The sequence below is a fragment of the Lactuca serriola genome, chromosome 5 (assembly GCF_051521515.1).
Source record: "Lactuca serriola cultivar US96UC23 chromosome 5, Lser_US96UC23_V15, whole genome shotgun sequence".
NCBI classification, from domain to species: domain Eukaryota; kingdom Viridiplantae; phylum Streptophyta; class Magnoliopsida; order Asterales; family Asteraceae; genus Lactuca; species Lactuca serriola.
Window position 1 is genome coordinate 153,558,184 of NC_136412.1, and position 19,048 is coordinate 153,577,231.

General features: G+C 33.5%; 1 protein-coding gene across 2 annotated transcripts; it reads right to left on the reverse strand.

The window, feature by feature from the left end:
- Positions 1-475: 475 nt before the first annotated feature.
- LOC145053138 (protein TOPLESS-RELATED PROTEIN 2-like) lies at positions 476-8,755 on the reverse strand. Of its 2 annotated transcripts, none has more exons than XM_079001151.1 (26): positions 8,598-8,755; positions 7,824-8,095; positions 7,327-7,506; positions 7,135-7,248; positions 6,889-7,047; positions 6,182-6,359; positions 5,951-6,074; positions 5,749-5,861; positions 4,695-4,833; positions 4,469-4,578; positions 4,310-4,379; positions 4,159-4,232; positions 3,980-4,075; positions 3,802-3,897; positions 3,573-3,700; positions 3,257-3,491; positions 2,986-3,147; positions 2,800-2,904; positions 2,556-2,702; positions 2,317-2,427; positions 2,052-2,234; positions 1,728-1,856; positions 1,546-1,641; positions 1,242-1,427; positions 984-1,156; positions 476-912 (listed from the first exon to the last, which is right to left on the reverse strand). In XM_079001151.1, the coding sequence occupies exons 2-26, from the start codon at positions 7,901-7,903 to the stop codon at positions 681-683; spliced, it is 3,420 nt and encodes a 1,139-aa protein (XP_078857277.1). In that variant the 5' UTR covers positions 7,904-8,095; positions 8,598-8,755; the 3' UTR covers positions 476-680. The 2 variants fall into 2 exon arrangements, with proteins under 2 accessions (XP_078857277.1, XP_078857276.1); XM_079001150.1 differs by having other exon boundaries at positions 476-915.
- Positions 8,756-19,048: the final 10,293 nt, after the last annotated feature.

The window sequence follows — 19,048 nt, forward strand, 5'->3', positions numbered from 1 at the left end:
AAGTCGAAATGTTATTTATTGAGAATGAAAACCGTTGCATAAACAATGATGTAATCCTACCTATGTTCATTGAAGGCTGTATTTTTCTTCATTTTAATCGGTGCAAAAGAGTTAACATTTCAAATTCAACCGACTTATTTGGTATCATTAAAGTTGTTAAAAATATATTCCATAGAATAACAATTAATGTTACCAAATTCCGCAGTAGCAATTATGCACCGATTACATTTTACATACATTCACTTGTAAACAGAAGATTGAAGCATGTTGGATTTGAACTGATCAACAATAGGCCACATTGATCGGGCACCACAAGTGCAAATTGTTAAAGAAGCACACCATATATTATTTTTATTAAGTCATTCTTTCAACATTAATTAAAAAAAAAAAAAAAAAAAAAAAACAATCATATATAGGTTTCATGATTTCGTTTTTCGTCCCATTAAGTTCATTAAGTCCAGAAAAAAACATCAACTAAGAGAAAGATCATTGATAAAATAAGCCTGATTGAAACCATTGAGGTAATACACTGCCTCATATATCTCTCTATCAAGAAAAAGCAAAACTATAATCTAAAATTTACAATACTACACAAACCCTTGAGACGTGTCTATCGAGTCTAAACCCCATCATAAAACAAATGAAAATAAAAAACTATTATGTTATGTTATGTACCGTGCTTATCTGGAGGGTGTTTCTGATGGTTGACTATTCAAAGCAGAATTTGAAGGATTAGAAGATGGTAATGGTAAAGGTAAAGCCGCATTATTATCCTGAGACGTTGATCCACCCCACTTTGGATCTGCATCGGCTGGCTCGATGACGTGGACAGATCCATCGCTCATTCCCAGAGCAAATTGGTTTGGATCCGACGGATGTGATGCAATCACTGCTGGATACGCCGTGCTATTGCTGCTGCCAAAATTAGGTTATAAATTAACAAATCGCAGTTTATTCATTTTATAATGTTTATAGAGAAATACCTGGAAATTGAAGAGGATATGTAGGCGGAAGGTGCTATACGACATCGAAGCCTTAAATTGTCTGCATCAAAAACTCCAACAGCACCATCGGAAAATCCAGTGTATAATAGCAAGCCATCGCATGAGTATATCGCACTTGAAATTGCAGCAGAAAGAGATTCCCTTGGAGACCACTGTAAATAAATAGAAATTGAACATGTGAATTCTCACAATTACCCATGGAATCTTAAAATCAAAAAGGATATTCTGAATATATACCAATTTCAAGCATTCGAGTTGGTGGTCATAAATAGCGATTTGGCTTTCATGTACAACAAGGAGATGGCGTTGATCATTATGGAATTGAACTTTGGTTTCTCCAACAAGTGAGGATGGATGGCCAGGTGGCGACTGTATGTTTCTTGATTTCCTCTTCTCCCATCCATTAATATTCCAGATACATAGCTGCAATCAATTCAAAATAATAATAAATAAATAAATTAACTCAGTATTATTTTAGACTGCATGTTATCTAACAAACACGAAAACAGAGATTTGAACTCTAATTTTAATCACCACTTGCCTGAGCATCAGCTCCAGATGAAACGAGTGCATTTAAAGTCTGTGAAAAAGCAAGTCCTGTAATTGGTTTCTGGTGACCTTTCAGCTTCATTTTGACCTATTAAAAACCATCAGGGTTAAGAATGTAAGATAATAACCGGATTAGAAGTTGTGAAGCTTGCCACTAAAAGCAAGAAGAATTACCTCATCAACTCTAACATTGTAAATTTGAATGGTGGAATCCTCCATTCCTATAGCAATGATATTGTTGTCTTGAGGATGAAAAGCCAAGTAGGTGGCAGCAGGTGGTGGGGGCATGAAAGTTGTCATGACCTGCAGTCAGTCAGTCAGTTTAGCCACCTCAGTAAACTGTCTTTTGATACATTTAACTTTTTTTTCTTATTATGACATTGTACTTTAAAAATATGCTTTTGTATTTGAATGACATTGATATAGTTGAGTGGTTTTTCTAAGTACAATGTTGTACAAGAAGAAATGAAAGTACATTGCTATTTCTTGGAGACATACCTTAAAAGTCATCATGTTGAAAAGGGAGACTTTCCCACCAGAGGCAGACATGACATAAGAATCATTCTTTGACAAAGCAATGCATGCTGCAGATTCTTCAGCAGATTTACTCTCATTCACATCATTAGACATGAGAGCTCCATTTGTTGGTTGCCATAGTTGTGGGACAATAGATGCAGTCGACTGAATGTGTACAGAACTCAGTAAATGCAGAAATATGTTAAGTCTTGATAAATGTTGATGGGGTGGGGTGGGGCCCACATACCTTCCCAGATGGATTGCGTTCACTTCGTTGCCATTTCCAGAGCTTATGAATGGCATTTGAAGCAAGTGCAAGCAAAGATAACCCAGAATTTGTATAGATCAGCCTCATAACCTAAAGCACCAGTTCTAGGTTAAATATCTAACGCTAACAAACAAACACAATTGGAACTACAGATAACAATTGATAACTTGAAAAAATTCTACAAAGAATTAAGAAACATAACAAGTTTCAGAACAAACCTTGCTGGCAGCTGTTGGATCAGGCAACCTTAGGGCTTTAAGGTGAGAGGAATCAACTATATCAGGGAGCTTCCAGCTTGTAGCTTTGTCACCACCCTCCACAATTCTTGGTTTAATATCCACAACTTTACTGCTTTCAGCATTAGCCTGCAATGTTCAAAATTTCAAATACAATGGAATGTAAGTTAACCATAAATAAAACAAACAGTTAAAAATAAAAGGGAATAATAAAGTAATAACTTACAAGATTTCCAATGGATAATGGAGTTTGCATTCTATCACGTTCTATAGCAGTTACCATAGATGAAGACGCGTTAGGGATCGGACCTAATGGGCCAGTGATTGAAGGCTGCAAAGGGGAGGGGTATTAGATATTCATGAGAAAAATATTGAATACTAAATATTAGATAAATAAGGTCAAGAAAATTACTTTGACTGAATCAGAAAGTGCCCGGGTCCGCTCATATGCTTGACTCTCCAGCATCCTTACCATGCGCTGCCCATCATTATTTGCCAATATTATAAATCCATTGTCACTTGTGGAGACTGCCAGTAATGACCCTTCCTTGTTAAATCTTAATCTAGGCCTTGCCTGAAACAGTTTAAACAAGTAAGAGGGCATTTACGTCTTTTGTACAAATGGGGACTAAAGGATCATAAAATATGGTGTTAGTGAAATGGAAGTGGAATTGTATGCTTACAGGTAAACCATTATTTGGACCAGTGGCTGTTAGCATATCATTATTATCCATGTCCCAAAACTTAATCTGAAACTCATCTCCAGCAGCTAGAAAACGGTTTTTTGTTGTGTCAAATTGTACAACTCCCATAGAACGCTTTTTGAAACCAGAATATTCCCTCTTGATGGCTCCTTCACTCTCATTCCACTCAACTAAATGGGCTTCACCTTCTTTACTTGTTCCACAAGAAAACAATCTGAAACAATATCATGTGTCACTCATAAACTCATATAATTAAATATTTTAATCTTATGTATATTTAAGTTAAGTATATAACCTAGTTCCATCAGTGCTATATGCCATTGTTGTGCACCAAAGACCAGGGGCATCATAATCTACCCTTGACCCCAAACAATCATACAGCCATGCTTTGATTTTCCCATCAATCGCTGTTGAGAATATAAACTACACAAAACAAGGGCAAAATCAATGCTTTATGTAACATTCATTATTCGTTAAATCTCCTAAAAAAATTAAAAATTAGAAAAGCACAAAAGGAAACTTGCCTGTATTTGTTCTTTAGAGTGAGGACATACAGAATAAACAGGAGCCTCATGACCTTCAAACATATATAACCTCCTTCCACCTACAGCATCCCATACCTATTACAAAATATGTAAGAGCTTGTTATATGAGTGAAAAGAAAAAGAAAAAAATATATATTTCTTGATAAAATTTGTGTACCTTAATTGTCTTGTCATCGCCACATGTGACAATACACATTTGCTTATTGGGTTGAGCAAAAGCAATATCATTTACACCACCAACATGGGCATCTATCTGTAATGTGAAAGATTCATAAAAAAAATTTAGGAATCAAAAGAGAAAGAAAGAAAAACAAAAAGATGGAGGATTGGGTTTACTTCCAAATGTTGTCTTAATTCCCCTGATTGGTTGTATGTATATATCTGAACAATGTGCTTGGAAAAGGCAACACCTATGGTAGGAAATTTAAAAATCAATACACTCACACAAAATTATTAAAAGTTAATTTACAAATTTTATAAATTATACCGAGTATTGATCCATCTGGTCCCCATATGCAACGGTTAACAGATACTGCTGCATCCTTTACCAAAGTTGTCTAGACATGAATTTGACCATGATTCATGTTAAAGTTAAGCCAATTTACAAAATATTTAAAAAATGAAAGAATAAGCAATAGAAGCTTACCTGAAAAGGCATTGAACAAGCAGATAAATCCCAAACCTTGAAGGGTTTATGCACCATTCTTTCTCGAGTTCCAATCTCCCAAATGCTTATTTCACCAACATTTGTTCCAGCTGAAAGCCATGAACAATCTCATTACCTCTTTTTTTAAAGGAAGGAGGATACAGAAGATTAAATCAATTTGAGAAATTGTTAGGGATTGAAGCAAATAGACTGAGGATTAATTAACCTAAGAGAATAGTTTGTTGTTGAGGATGGAAGTCCATTGACATGACATTTGAACCCTGGTTAAGTAACCGAACCACAGTTTTTGGAAGATCATCCAGTGAGTATGAATTCGGAGGATGAGTTGAACCAGAAAAGGACACCTATTCAACATATATTAGATAATGTCAGTTCTGAAGGAATTATAACAAAGATTAAACAAAAAAAGAAAATTCTTTTTTCTTCATTTTTGGTCCCTATTTCGAGTCTCGTTTCAGTAATTTGGTTTTGTAAAATGGTCATTTTACAAACCCTTGTAAAATGACCATTTTGCCCCTACTTTTATAACTAGAGTAAACTGCAAATTTGGCCCCTTTGGTTAGTGATTTTGTTTGGTTTAGCTCCAAAAAGGGATCTTTTTTTTTACATTTTTGGTCCCTATTTCAACGTCTTATTTCAGTTTTGCTCCTCTCTCTCATCCGGTGAGTTGAAGTCCGTTAGACCCATGTAAAATGACCATTTCACCCTTACATTTATATTTGTTAATAACAGTTTATAAAAAACATACAAGAGTAAGCACAAAGTGATCATTTTACAAGGTTAAAAGGACTTCAACTCAGAGTGCGAGTGTGGAGGACCAAAACCGAAATGAAACCTCAAAATAAGGACAAAACATGAAGAAAAAAATGACCATTTTACCCTTACATTTATATTTGTTAATAACAGCTTATAAAAAACATATAAGAGTAAGCACAAAGCGATCATTTTACAAGGTTTAACAACTCAAAGTGCGAGTGTGAAGGACCAAGACCAAAATGAAACATCAAAATAAGGACAAAACATGAAGAAAAAAATGACCATTTTACCCTTACATTTATATTTGTTAATAACAGCTTATAAAAAACATAAGAGCAAGCACAAAGTGATTCATTTTACAAGGTTTAAAGAACTCCAACTCAAAGTGCAAGTGTGAAGGACCAAAACCAAAATGAAACCTTGAAATAAGGACCAAAAAAGAAACTTTCTAACCCTAAAACAATGGCACCATCAAAGTTTAATGGCTGATATGCAATGCATACCTCATCAGATGGGCCCACACGTGCACGTTTCATTAAGTGCTCTGATTCAGCCATTTGATATTCCAATCCAGGACCACCACCTGGAGGAGTCCGTGGATGCTTCAGGAATGCAGCTGCACATATAAATCAAAACATCAACTTTTATCCAATTTAATTTATAACAATAATTAAAATAAAATCTGAAACAAAATTCAAACCACACCTGTAACTGGAGGCTGCTGCTGCTGCACAAGGCCAGGAGGTCCAGCTTGAACACCAGGTTGAGGCATGGAAAGATTAGCAGTTGCCATCCATCCAGCAGAAGGAGAAACAACAGGCTGAAAAGGCTGTATAGAAGAAGTATGTCTTGACTCTTAATTTATTGTAGATTATATAAATGTTAACATTATGATTTAAGACAGGATCTTAAATTTAAATTTTTAATTACACTTACACCATGTGCTCCAATTGGAGGATATACTCCAGCTTTAGGAACAGGTCCAGAAAGAGAACTGTTGGTAGGGGGAGGTGCTCTACCTCCATTGTTGGAAGCACATGTGTGATCGATAAAAAGAGTTTTGATATCAGGATTAGGGCGTGGATTCTTGCAAAGTTGATGTTGCCAATTAAGACTGAAAAAGAAGAGTGTAGAAGAAAGCTTATAAGTAAGAACAGTGTATGAAAAAACAAGAGAAATTAGAGAAAGAATGGTGTTCATGTTAATGGGCCTAAGGGTTTGTTTCCTTTTGACTTAATCTAGATAGAATGACTTAATGAGTTAAGCCAAAAAAAAAACATGAGTTAGTGTGTTAAGACACTAAGAAGTTAACTATTTTTCTTTCTTCTCTTTTCCTCCCAACTCCGCTCATGTTATAACTGATGACTAATGTGAAATTTGTTTTTTGGAATGTAAGGGTAAAATGGTTATTTAGTCTAGAAAAGAAACAGTTCTTATATATACAAAACTTTATCCATAGACTTAATGGAGTAAAAAGATAAAACAGCTCCTAAGAGTAACCATTTGTTAAGTACACCTTTTATTTTTTATACTAAAAGAAAGACCAATTTGATTTGATAACAAAAAAAACACACAATGAAGAAAAGGGGCCCACAAATGGTAACACAAAGTAACAATATTTAAGAATGCAGAGGGCTCAGGACCTTTGATTTATCAATGTACGCAATCTTGAAGCTTTAAATACAGGAAGAGTTAGCTTCTCTCTAAACAAAGGATTTGCTTCTATAAGCTTTTTCAGTTCAACCAACATAATGCTTCTTGCTGATTTGGTATCCCCATACTTTGAAAGCTGCTCATTCTGCCTAAATAAACATCACAAAAGCAATAGTGTCAACTAAAAAGTAAAACTAACACTTACAAAACTCCATAGTCAATGTTCATAACAATACCTAAAATTATCAAGAGTTAGTAGCTGTGTGATCTCTTTGAAGAGCTCTTCATTAAAAGTCGAAAAGACCTTCAAATCTTTTACAAGAATTTCAACAGCTTTTGCTCTGTCATTCCTGATATTAGCAACTAAAATGTCAATAAAAAGAGTAAAATGGTGTGAGATATAAATATAATAAATATTAGGCTCTTGCCTATCAAGAGCTTCAAGGTACTTTTGTTTCCTTATTTCAAAGAATATCTTCATTGAGTAACGATTATCTTCAACCTTTGTAAACCCACATAGATATTTCTCAACCTCATCCCATTCACCAGCTTGAACTTGTTCCTCAAAATATTTCATATTGAAGAAAAAAGCAGATTCTTGTTCCAATCTATAAACATACATAAGAAAGTTAATACAATATAGAAAATGAGATGAATGCAAGAAACAGCAATGAATTTCCATTTATTTGATTATTAAAGCATCTTACTTTCATTTCCTTTAATAACATCATTATATATTTACTTTCTCTCTTATTAGGGCATTGTACTTTGAAAAATCTACCCAATTGTAGCAGTGAAATTGCTTTGTACTTGAACAACATTGATATAATTAGGTAAATTTTTGGAAGTGTAATATTGTAATAGACAGATATACAAAAACATATTGCTATTTCTTGCATTTAACCCTATAGAGAAATACACTCACTTGTGGACAGTTTCTTTGAACTTTTCCTCATCCAGGAATTGCAGGATTAGGAAAACTAATTCCCGACTTAAGGATGACATGGCTCCTACTGCAGGCACCCCCAACCACTCCAGTGCAAATCTTGGTTATAACCACAAAAACTTATGAATAATGAATCGATTCCAAAAATCAACACCTTCTAATCTCTAATTTATAACATCAGTGTCTTCAATGGAATATCTTTGTGCAAACTTTCACAATTTCAAGAACATTGCATTTTTGCATACAGTATTCTGCAAAAAAAAAGGCATTTCAAGTCAAGAACTGCAAAATATAGCAGAATGTAGTCATGTACAACCTCACAACAGCTGAATCATACAATCCACTTCCCTGATTTCTTAATTTCCCAAACAAACTCCAATTACGACAATAAAAAGGAGAGTTTATCAAAAATAGGTCCGATTAAGCTCAAATTGACGCAATATCTCAAACAGATGAGCAACATTTCAAAATTCTATAAAAGGCTCTCTAATCATAAGGCACGACGTAGTAGGGGAATAAAATACGAAGGTCGTATTCATCATACAGCCTCCGTTGAACTTCAGAGTGTTCTATTTCAACAAAACAGATTTTATGATTAAGACTAAAGAAAAATCATCAACCATAACTGATATCGTTCTTCTACAAGTTATCTCTAATTCACAACAACCCTCAGGATGAACTTAGTATAGATCGAAACCACACAAAGCCGATTCATCCACACATCGAAACAAAACAAATTAATCAAAAGCTTACTCGTGAGGCAAAATAAAAAGTTCAAAACTAGGGTTTCTTCAACAACGGCAAGTTCCTCAGTCTTTCTGCAAAAACCGCAAAGTCACAGCACGTCCTGCTTTCTACTCTCTCTACACACACGTATATATGTCGCTCTAACTTTTTCTCACTATGTTTTCTGTCCCCCTTTTATATAGGTGAAGGTGTTTCGTACATTTCTCTCTCCTCGACCGCCACTACTTCTGTCTTAATCACCGGAGTCTGATAAAGCGACGGGACTGTGTGGATGTAGTGGGAGACAGAGGCGTGGGGTATGATTGCGTGTCAAATGGTGATTGCCTGTCACGGAATCATATGGTGAACTGCATGTTAAGGTTTGAGGAGAGATTAATTGGAAGGGATCTTTTGTTATATTTTTGGTGGTGATTTTCAATACTTTTGTCACTTTCTTACCTTTTTAGGTTTTGTATTAATTTTTGACAAAATTACTCTTTGCTTTTTAGGATTTGTAATTTTTCGTTCTTAACTTCTTGTTGTTATACTAATGGTCCATGGGGTTATTTAGATTGCAGTTTTCGTCTCTACCTTTTATTTTTTTTACATTTCCTTTTAACTAAAAATTAGTTTTAAAAAAATATCACCCATATATAGGAGCGGTCACATTTTTTTGGCTAACTCTTACACTTGAATTTGAAAATCCGGCTTGCCTCTACTTCTTTGTCTCCGCTTCTCTCTCCCCATTCTGTCTTTCACTTATGTTTCATAAAAACCCTCTTACACCCCTAATACCATCAATGATATATCTAAGCGTTGTCATTCATTTGTCTTTCGTCCATATCATGTCGCTCCATGTTCCTCATTCATCCCTCTATTACTCGGACCACACAAATACAAACTACCAAAGACCACGTCTTCCATCAATTAATCGTTTCTAAGGTTCTAAAAAACACAATGCGTGACTTGGTGGCGAGGTCAAAGTTAAGTTATGTCAAGCCTTGGTGAGCCATGACGTTTTTCAAGGCGTGACTATTTTATATACATTAAAAGAGATAAATCATATAATTATTGAATTGTATCAAATATATGAAGTTTTTAGAAGTGTTATATTAATATTTAATATAAAAAAGTTAACAAAAACTCAATTATTTTAGGCCCGACAAAAAAAACAAAAAACAAAAGTCGAAAAAACCCGCGCCTTGAAAAAAACTCGCGTCATAACGCGATAAGGCACGCCTTGACCCGTTATTTGGGCGTCACGCTTAACAAATCCGCCTTAAATGTTTTCGTAACGGCTACATCACGCCTTGCGTCATGGCACGCCTTGAGGTGCGCCATGGCGCGCTTGTTAGAACCATGATCGCTGCCTACAACCATGTAAAAACTTATATCCCCTTATTTTTTTCCCATAATTGACAACCACCACAAACCATCTCATCCTGTTACCCACTGCCCACCACTAGAGATAACCCAATGGAGATTGAGGTCGAAGCAAAGAAGTTGAAGCAACCATCGATTTTATGCAAATGAATTGTTTTAGGGTTTGATTTTTATTTTGAGACAGTTTTTTCTTAGGCAGACGATCTAGGGTGAGGGTTTTCTTCAGGTAGATGACTAGTTGAGAATTTTAATGTCTTTTAGGTTTGATCCATATTTACAAATGTTGATTATTGAACCGTGTCTCATATTTTTTGTTTGTCTTTGTTTTTTATGCTCTCCGAAACGGCATTTACAAATGTTGATTATGGCAAACTGAAAAAAATTGCAATTTTGATTGGTTAAATGGTTTAACCTCGTTGAAAAAAAAATCATTAGTTTCTTTCTTAATGCTATCCAAAAATGGAAAACTGGAAAAATATCAATTCAGATGTACTCTTGAAATGCGTTTACCAATGTTCATTATTTTTCTTTGTTTCATGGTGAGAAAAAAAACACGAGGGGTTGATTTCTCTATGCATGTTCTTTAATTGGGGAGAGAAAGAGAAATGAGAAGATAAGAGAAAAAACGAATAAAAAATTTAGTTTATTATTTTTTTTCTTAATTAAAACTAGTAGGGTTTCATTTGATTAGTTTTTAGTTAAATTTAGAATAAAAAAATAAAGAAAAAAACAACATAGAAATGGAAAATAAGTTAACTCATATCGGTGAGGGATCAACTATGCAAGAATTTGAAACCACGAATGACCATTTATGTATAAAAAATAATTAAGAATGACACTTATGTATTCGAAAAATCACACGAACCATTTATGTAATTTTTCTCTTGATATATTTTTTCATTTTTGTTATATATTATGCTAGGTTGTGCATTATTTTATATATATATATATATATATATATATATATATATATATATATATATATATATCTTTACTATCTTATAAAATAAATCTCACTATTTCTAAAAATAGATTGAATAAAATAATAATATTTTTTTAAGACGTCCAAATCATTAAGCTAATTGTACAACTAATCACTAATAAAATAATATTAAAATTTAAACAAACTCCTATAAATCTTCTATTCCAAGATTTTGACTAGATCTTTTTTCATCCAAATAAATACTCAACACCCTATAATTTGGTCATTTCATGAATTTTCTTTATTTTTAATATGACATGTTTACTAAAACAAACTAATGAATGAATTGAAAAATAATCACTCTCCATCGAAAATAAATTAATTGTCGAAACAAACTATTTGTCGTCCGCCGCTTTGCGCGGGTAAACGGCTAGTATATATATATATATATATATATATATATATATATATATATATATATATATATAATTATGTAAAAAATATTTTTTAAATCAACTCATAAAAAATAAATTTGTAAATATATGTCAGAAAGGACTATATTTTGTATTTTCTCCAGATTAAACCTCAATACTTTTTGTTTGAAAAAGACCTTTTATTTTTTTTATTTTTTTTATTTTTTTCCAATCTTGCTCTTTTATTCATTATTTCCAAAAAAAAAGTTGCAAAATGTGAGGATTTTTTGGAGAAAAAACTAAAAAGTTAACGGTTTATTCGGAAGCATTTAAAAGGTTGAGGGTTTTTTTCGGAAAAAAAAAATCTACAAAGTTAAGGGCTTTTTAGAAAAAAAAATGAAAAATAAAAGGTTTTTTCAGGCAAAAAATAAATTTGAGATTTAATCTAGAAAAAAACAAAAAATATAAGGTCTTCCTTTAGATTAATCCAAAATTAATTAAAAAAGTTTAGACGATTTCATAAAAAGAAGTTATAAAAACTGGGAAAAAAATCTTAAAACATGTATAAACAAAGATGTAAAAAAATATTTATAATTTTTTTTGTAAAATATGAAATCTTACAAAACAAAATATATAAAAGTAAGTTAGGCAAAAAAATCTAAAACGAACTAAAATTTAAAATTATAATGTAATTTTATAAAAAGCGAAGTTGTAATAAAGAAATGAAAACATTAGTAAAAAGTTTTTTTTTTTAAAACAAAACGTTTAATATATATATATATATATATATATATATATATATATATATATATATATATATATATATATATATATATATATATATTTGAAAAAAGGTTGGGAAAAATATTTAAAAAAGATTGGACTAAAGTCGTAAAAATAAATAATATTTAGGACAAAAATATATTAAAAAAAGTAAGTTAGCATAAAAAAATTCCTAAAATAAATAAATAAATAATTTGGGTTCACCGTAAGAAAAGAAAAAGAAATTTAAAACTTAGGGACTGAGATTAGGATTTGGACACCAAATTCGTAAAAATAATTAAAAGCACGTGAAAGATGTAAAATAAAAATAGATTACATAACAAAATTCATAATTAAATTTAAAAGTTGTATCAAAATTGTTAAAAAAATAGTTTAGAATGATGTATCATGAACCCATAGGAGAGGTCTAGTTGTCCATATTATCTAACTCACAAATAAAAAAGGAAGGGGAGGGATCAAATTCCTCACTTTTGAAATTGAAAGACAGCTAAGGTGTCAAATGGAATAGTTGTTTTGTTCATGTATTTTGCTAACACAATATGATTCTTTCATAACCAAACAAACATGATGTCATGTTTGTTTTATGAACACAAACACATAAAACAAACACGACAAACACAATTAAAACGTCAATAAAAAAATACAATTAACCATGTGTTTACTTAATCTTACTGAATCATACAATATGCCCAAAGGCCTAAACAATAAGAGTCAAATATAGTAATAAGTTTTTTTTCGAGTTTTTATTAAAATCTAAAAACTCCCGAAAACTATCAAAAGTTCAATATCAAACGTGTACGTACATTTTCACCCTTACCACATTCAAAACTTGTTTGTTACAATTGACGTGTTTGTCAAAACAAGTTAACAGCTAGAAGTTGCAAGTTGAAAGCTACTAGCTTGAAGTTGGAAGCGAAATTGTAATTTTTATTTGTATATAAGTGTTGAGAAAAAGTAGTCATCGTCGTTTAAATATGTAAATTTACAAAAAAAAAAAATGAAAAAAAAAGTTAATAAACTACAAGCTTCGAAAAATATAAAAACTCCTAAAAACCACTTAAGCATATTCTAGACAAAATTACATATTTAATCCTTATGGTTTGCGAAAAAAACAACTACATAGGGATGAGCATATGGACCGGGGAACCGGCCGGAACCGGAACCGGCACCGGAACCGGAACCCGATGGAACCGGGTCGAGCTGGGACCGGAACGTTATTTTCGTGGATTTTTGGAATCGGGAACCGGTAGGAACCGAGACCGATATAACCGGATGTGACATCCCCAATTTCACGGCTAGAAAAGACCGATTTGTTTATGCTTTGTTTTATAAAATCAGAGTAATCCTTTGATTAAAATAGTTGCGGAATTTGTTCCCAAAACAAAATATGATAAGAATTTATCAAAGCATTTCTTTAAAGAAATGTATTTTCATTAAATAACAAAATCTCGGGATGTCATGTTCCGTTACAGACCAAAAACATAAACAATATAAAATATACCTTACAACAGTTATTTATAACTACTGATCTATAATCCAAAATCTCTCGTAAAGTCCACCAACTTATACTTTTGTGTCATTACCTGTAATGCAAAGAAAACTGAGTGGGTCAGGCTTGGGAGCCTGATGAGCATATAGGGTTTTCAACCCACAATAACATAATTATTATATTTAATCATCAAAAAATCAACCCAATTACCCATCCCCATTATCTTCTTTATTTCTTAAGGGTTTACCCTAAAAACCAATTATCCTTCATTCATTCATTCCTAAGGATTTACCTAAGGAATTGGCACGAAGTCCATTGCTGCCAAAGTTTATCTATCAGATACTAAATCCATAGCCATCAGGCGCTAACTCCATAGTCACCAAGGTTTACTCAACATGCGCTAACTCCATAGTCACCAAAGGTTTATACAATAAGCGCTAACTCCATAGTCACCAAGGTTTATACAATAGGCGCTAACTCCATAGTCACCAAGGTTCACTTAACAGGCGCTAACTCCATAGTCACCAAGGTTTATACAATAGGCGTTAACTCCATAGTCACCAAGGTTTATACAATAGGCACTAAGTCGCATAGTCGCCAGGGTTTACTCAATAGGCACTAAGTCGCATAGTCGTCAGGATTTACTCGATATGCACGAAGTCACATCGTCACCAAGGTTTACTCGATAGGCACTAAGTCGCATAGACGCTAGAGTTTATACAATAGGCACTACATCTCATAGTCACCAAATATTTCATCTACCCATGTTCTACCCAACATATTTGTAGATATAAAATACATATACAGTTTAAATGATTAAAAACCTGTATAAAACATCCATTCCACACCCATCTCAAATAAACAAACAATATATAACACATAGCACGTATTTCATAGCAAATACTTCATATTTATGTGTTAGAAGAAAGTAACTACACACTCACATGATCAGAAGATGATTGGACAACGCCTCGTCTCTTGGAATAATCTTTTCCGACGAAACCGGGATGTTTTCTCCAAAAACCGGGTTTCTCGCGGGCAGAGCTTTGGCTTGGGAATTTTACTTCTCGGGATCTTCGGGGCTTCGGGACTCGCTTCGGGGCTCGGGATTAATACCGGGGCTTCGGGGTATTTCTTGTACGCAAAACGATGCAAAAACGAGAGAGAAAAGAAGAAAATGAGCAAAGAACTCGGAAGCACCTATGTTCTATTTATAGGGGCTGAAACCCCAAGTTACGCTAGGCGTAACCCCAAATTACACTGGGCGTAATCCTCCATCGACATGTACGCCGGGCGTACATCTAGGTACGCCGGGCGTACCGGGTGGATAGGACCGACGCGTCAATGCCTTCGATATTATCTGATTTTATATTTAAATTAATTATTTTAATTATTTAATAAACTTAAAAAATTCATATTTTTCTCATACGAACTCCGTTTTCGACGTTCTTTATATCTCCGCGTAGGTGATACTATGCTCTACAACTTTCGTTTAGACACCGTCAGCTAATTGTGACTTTATGTTTTTTTTTATATTATTTTAGTAGGTCGGGACAGGAAAACCCCGTTATAAATTCATAACTTCTTCATCTGACGACCGTTTTTCGTCTGTCTTTTTATCATTGCACTACTAATAACGAGATCTTCGATTATTTTAGATTGCTTTGACCAAAAATCACTCGATCTCAAGTTCGAGTTTCAGACTGCATACTACTAAGCTGGAATTTAGAAAAAATCATAACTTCCTCGTACGAAGTCAGATTTAGACGTTCTTTTCATGCACACTCTCGGTTTAACGTATTCTACGACTTTCATTTAGATCGCTAAGGCCAAATATCGCTCTAACGTAAATTCATTATTTACGTCGCGATGTGTCGTGTCGGTTCTGTCGCGAAACTTCGACATGCCATAACTTTTTCGTTATAACTCGGATTTCGCGTTCTTTATATGTACGGAATCCTTGTAACGTATACTACAACTTAGTTAAGATTATTCATTCTAAATACTCTTCTATCAAAAAGTCATTTTTGACGCTTATCGTCTCTAAATTGACTAGCCCTAATCTACGGGCGTTACACCAGAACCGGTAGAACCGGCAAAAACCGGAACCGTATGATGCTATTTCTCGAGGAACAGTTCCAAAATTTGAAGACACGACAAGAACCGGTAGGATCCGGGAACCGGTAGAACCGTCGGGCCGGTTCGGTTCTTGATTTTGGCCGAAGCCGATTCCCGGGTCGGTTCCAGTTCGGGCCGGTTCGGTCATTTTGCTCATCCCTACAACTACATGCCCTTTTGAGGAATTTTAGACATGATAGGTTATTTTCATGTTTCAAATGAACATGAATGGTCATTTTAACTAACATCGTTGAAGGTTGGTGTTAAATGACCAAAATACCCTCTGTGAAATGACATATTTAATTTTGTCTTAATTTTTTTTGTATTTTTTCTTTAGTATATTTTGTCTTTTTTTTTCTTTTGTTAATAGTATTTGGTTTATTCATTATTATTAGTATTATTATTCTTTAATTTTTTTTACATTTTGTTCACTTACATTTTATTTTATTTATCTAAATTTTTTATGGTTTGGAATATTTTTTAACTTTTTTTTTCGGATATACTGTTTAATATTTTTTTTTGTTTGTTTACTTTTATGACGTTTTTTTTTAAATAATTGTTTTTTACTTTTTTGACGTTTTGTTCAAATACATTTTTAATGTTTTTTTAACATATTAGTACAAACTGGCCACACTAAAAATATGTGACTTTAGCCCCACATTATTTTTCCAGTTCAAGTATGACGAAAGGTCGTGTAATAACCCGATTTTTCTCATCTAATTACCTTATGGATTATCAAAGTTTCTAACAAAATACAGAATTCTATAACTCAAAAACATTTTACGTCCAAGGCTATTTCTAGTTTACAATAAAACCATAAACATAATTTAAAGTAACAAGGGAGTACTAAGAAATAAAACTACTTCTAGTCCATGTTCTTTTGCTCCTACATTCCCTTGTATAACAGCTACTACATGCATCTACAACACATGAAAGAATCTACAGCATTAAACCATAGGTCTCGTGTGTTATTGTAACATCTATAATTTTCAGGTATTCGTTTTTAACCCTTGGGTTGTATTTTGTTTGCAAGAATAGTTCCCAATGGAATTTTCGTAATTTCCGGATCCAGCTTAGTACGTTGGGCGTGCTCGGTTCCGTGCTAGTACGCTAAGCATATGGTGGTATGCAGGGCGTACGCAACCAGGGTGCAAACCTTAATTTTTAGGGTTTAGGCCCTATTTAAGCACCTTTATAACTTCATGTAACCTCTTATCTTCAACCCCCTTCCTCATTTCAAAAACCTAAAGTGTGTGAGTGCATTGTGAAGCTTGAAGAGCCCTTTTTGGTGTCATTTTGGAGCCTTGGAATAGAAGGAAGAACCTTGAGGTTGTGGTGTTTCACTCAAGGCCTTGGATCTAACATCTACTTCCCTTGGTGCATCATTTGGAGGTAAAAAGCTTCAACCTTGATGTATATTTCTTAAGGATCTAGTTTTAGCCCAAATTTATCACCTTTTTGTCCCAAACATAATCTTTGTGAGTAGGATGTACTCCCAGACGTTTGGGTTATCCTTTCAAAGGTTTTAAGGGTTGTTAAGTCATAAAAATATGTTCTTGGTCATTAGTTTGTTTCCATGCAAGAGCTAGTTTGTCTTAATGGGTAAAGAAGCTAGGGTTTTTGGAGCTAAGGTCTTAATAGCCATTCTAAACCATAAAGTTGGAAACTTTATGGTTAAGGACATCTTTTTGAGCCTAGATCTGGGTTTTAGACGTAAGTGCTTAAGGATTAAGCATTTAATGGTTTAAGTGAAGAGAAGACGCATACGTTGAGCGTACTAAGAGGTACGCTGCATGTACGTGGTTAGCTCCCCGATTTCGGTCAACCATGTACTACGCCCTGTGTACATGAGGAGTACGCCAGTGTACTCACTAAGTCAACTCGGTTGATTCAGTTGTCTTTTACCTGGATTTTGGCTAGGGTTTGACCTAGGGGCGTTTTAGGTATTTTGGTATCTATGTTGAGTTTGTGTCACTAAAATTATTAAGGTGACTAGTAGAGTTGATCTAGGAGCGGCATGCTTTTTAGTTACTCATCTGACTATGAGGTGAGTCTCCTCATTGTATTCATGGGTCGAAGGCACCAATGTCGGCCTATTATTCGGTTCTACAGAATGTTAGCTGCTATGTGACATATATATATATATATATATATATATATATATATATATATATATATATATATATATATATGTTTGGGTGACCAGGTTGAAATATGTCACACCCCCAAACCTGAACGGTGGAAACGTTCGGGGGCAGATGACTTCATGTGGTAACGTAACAAATGAATACATAGTAAAGAAAGCAATACAACCATCATATATATAATTGAAAGTTTACATTTGTCAAAAGTTACATGTTCAAAACCAATTATAATATGATGTCAAAATATGAGATTAAACTGGCGCCGCAGCATCTCTTCTTCAAAAGCATATTAGTACCTGAAATTACTGAATCCCTGGGACATACAAGTAATTTTGAAAGAGTAGATCAACATTTAAGCTGGTGAATTTCATAAGTATTTAAGTGACAATGTTTGAATGAAATGAAATGTTTTATCTTTGTTTGTTTGTGTTTAGAAAATCCTATATTTTCTACTAGTATAAAAGTAGCCTTCACTCAAGACCAATGTTTGTTTCCAAAATGTATGTAAATGTAAAATAACCAATGAGTTTGAAAACCTTGTAAATCAATGCATTTTTAATACCCCTTGTGAGTTTTATAACCATACTATTGACTCTGAATGCCTATACACAACGTTCTTCAGGCGTTGGAATGTTATGACGTTTGTCACCCCAAACGGTGGACTGTAGCTAACAGTCAGGGCGCGGGTTGTCAAGCCCGTATAGATCTATACACAAACACCATGCTCCCCCTCCAAGGGATTCTGGTATATAATACAGGACTTGAAATGTGTACTCGAATGTACATGAAGTTAGTGTCTCACAAATCCGTGGTATAAAAACAGATCTACTTGTTAAAATGTTACGTTTGTTCTTGTATACGAAAGTGAACTTCTTGAAATATGTGATTCTAGTACATAAGAGTTAGAAATTTTTTCGTAAAACTATACCTATTATAGTTTCCAAAAAGCGTGTCTTGTTTGTTTAGAAACATTGAGAAAAGGAATCACTTGTTTATGAAAGTATAGATTTTTGGGTGTAGAGTCTAGGATAGACAAGAAAAATCTAAGAACAGTTTAGTTTATACATGCATTACAACAACATTATATTTTAAAAGGTAAAATGCTATTGTGACATATGTTATATATATATATATATATATATATATATATATATATATAAAAGTTCCTTTAAATGTTTATAAATCGCATGTGATTTGAATATATAACAGTATATAAAAGAGTTTCT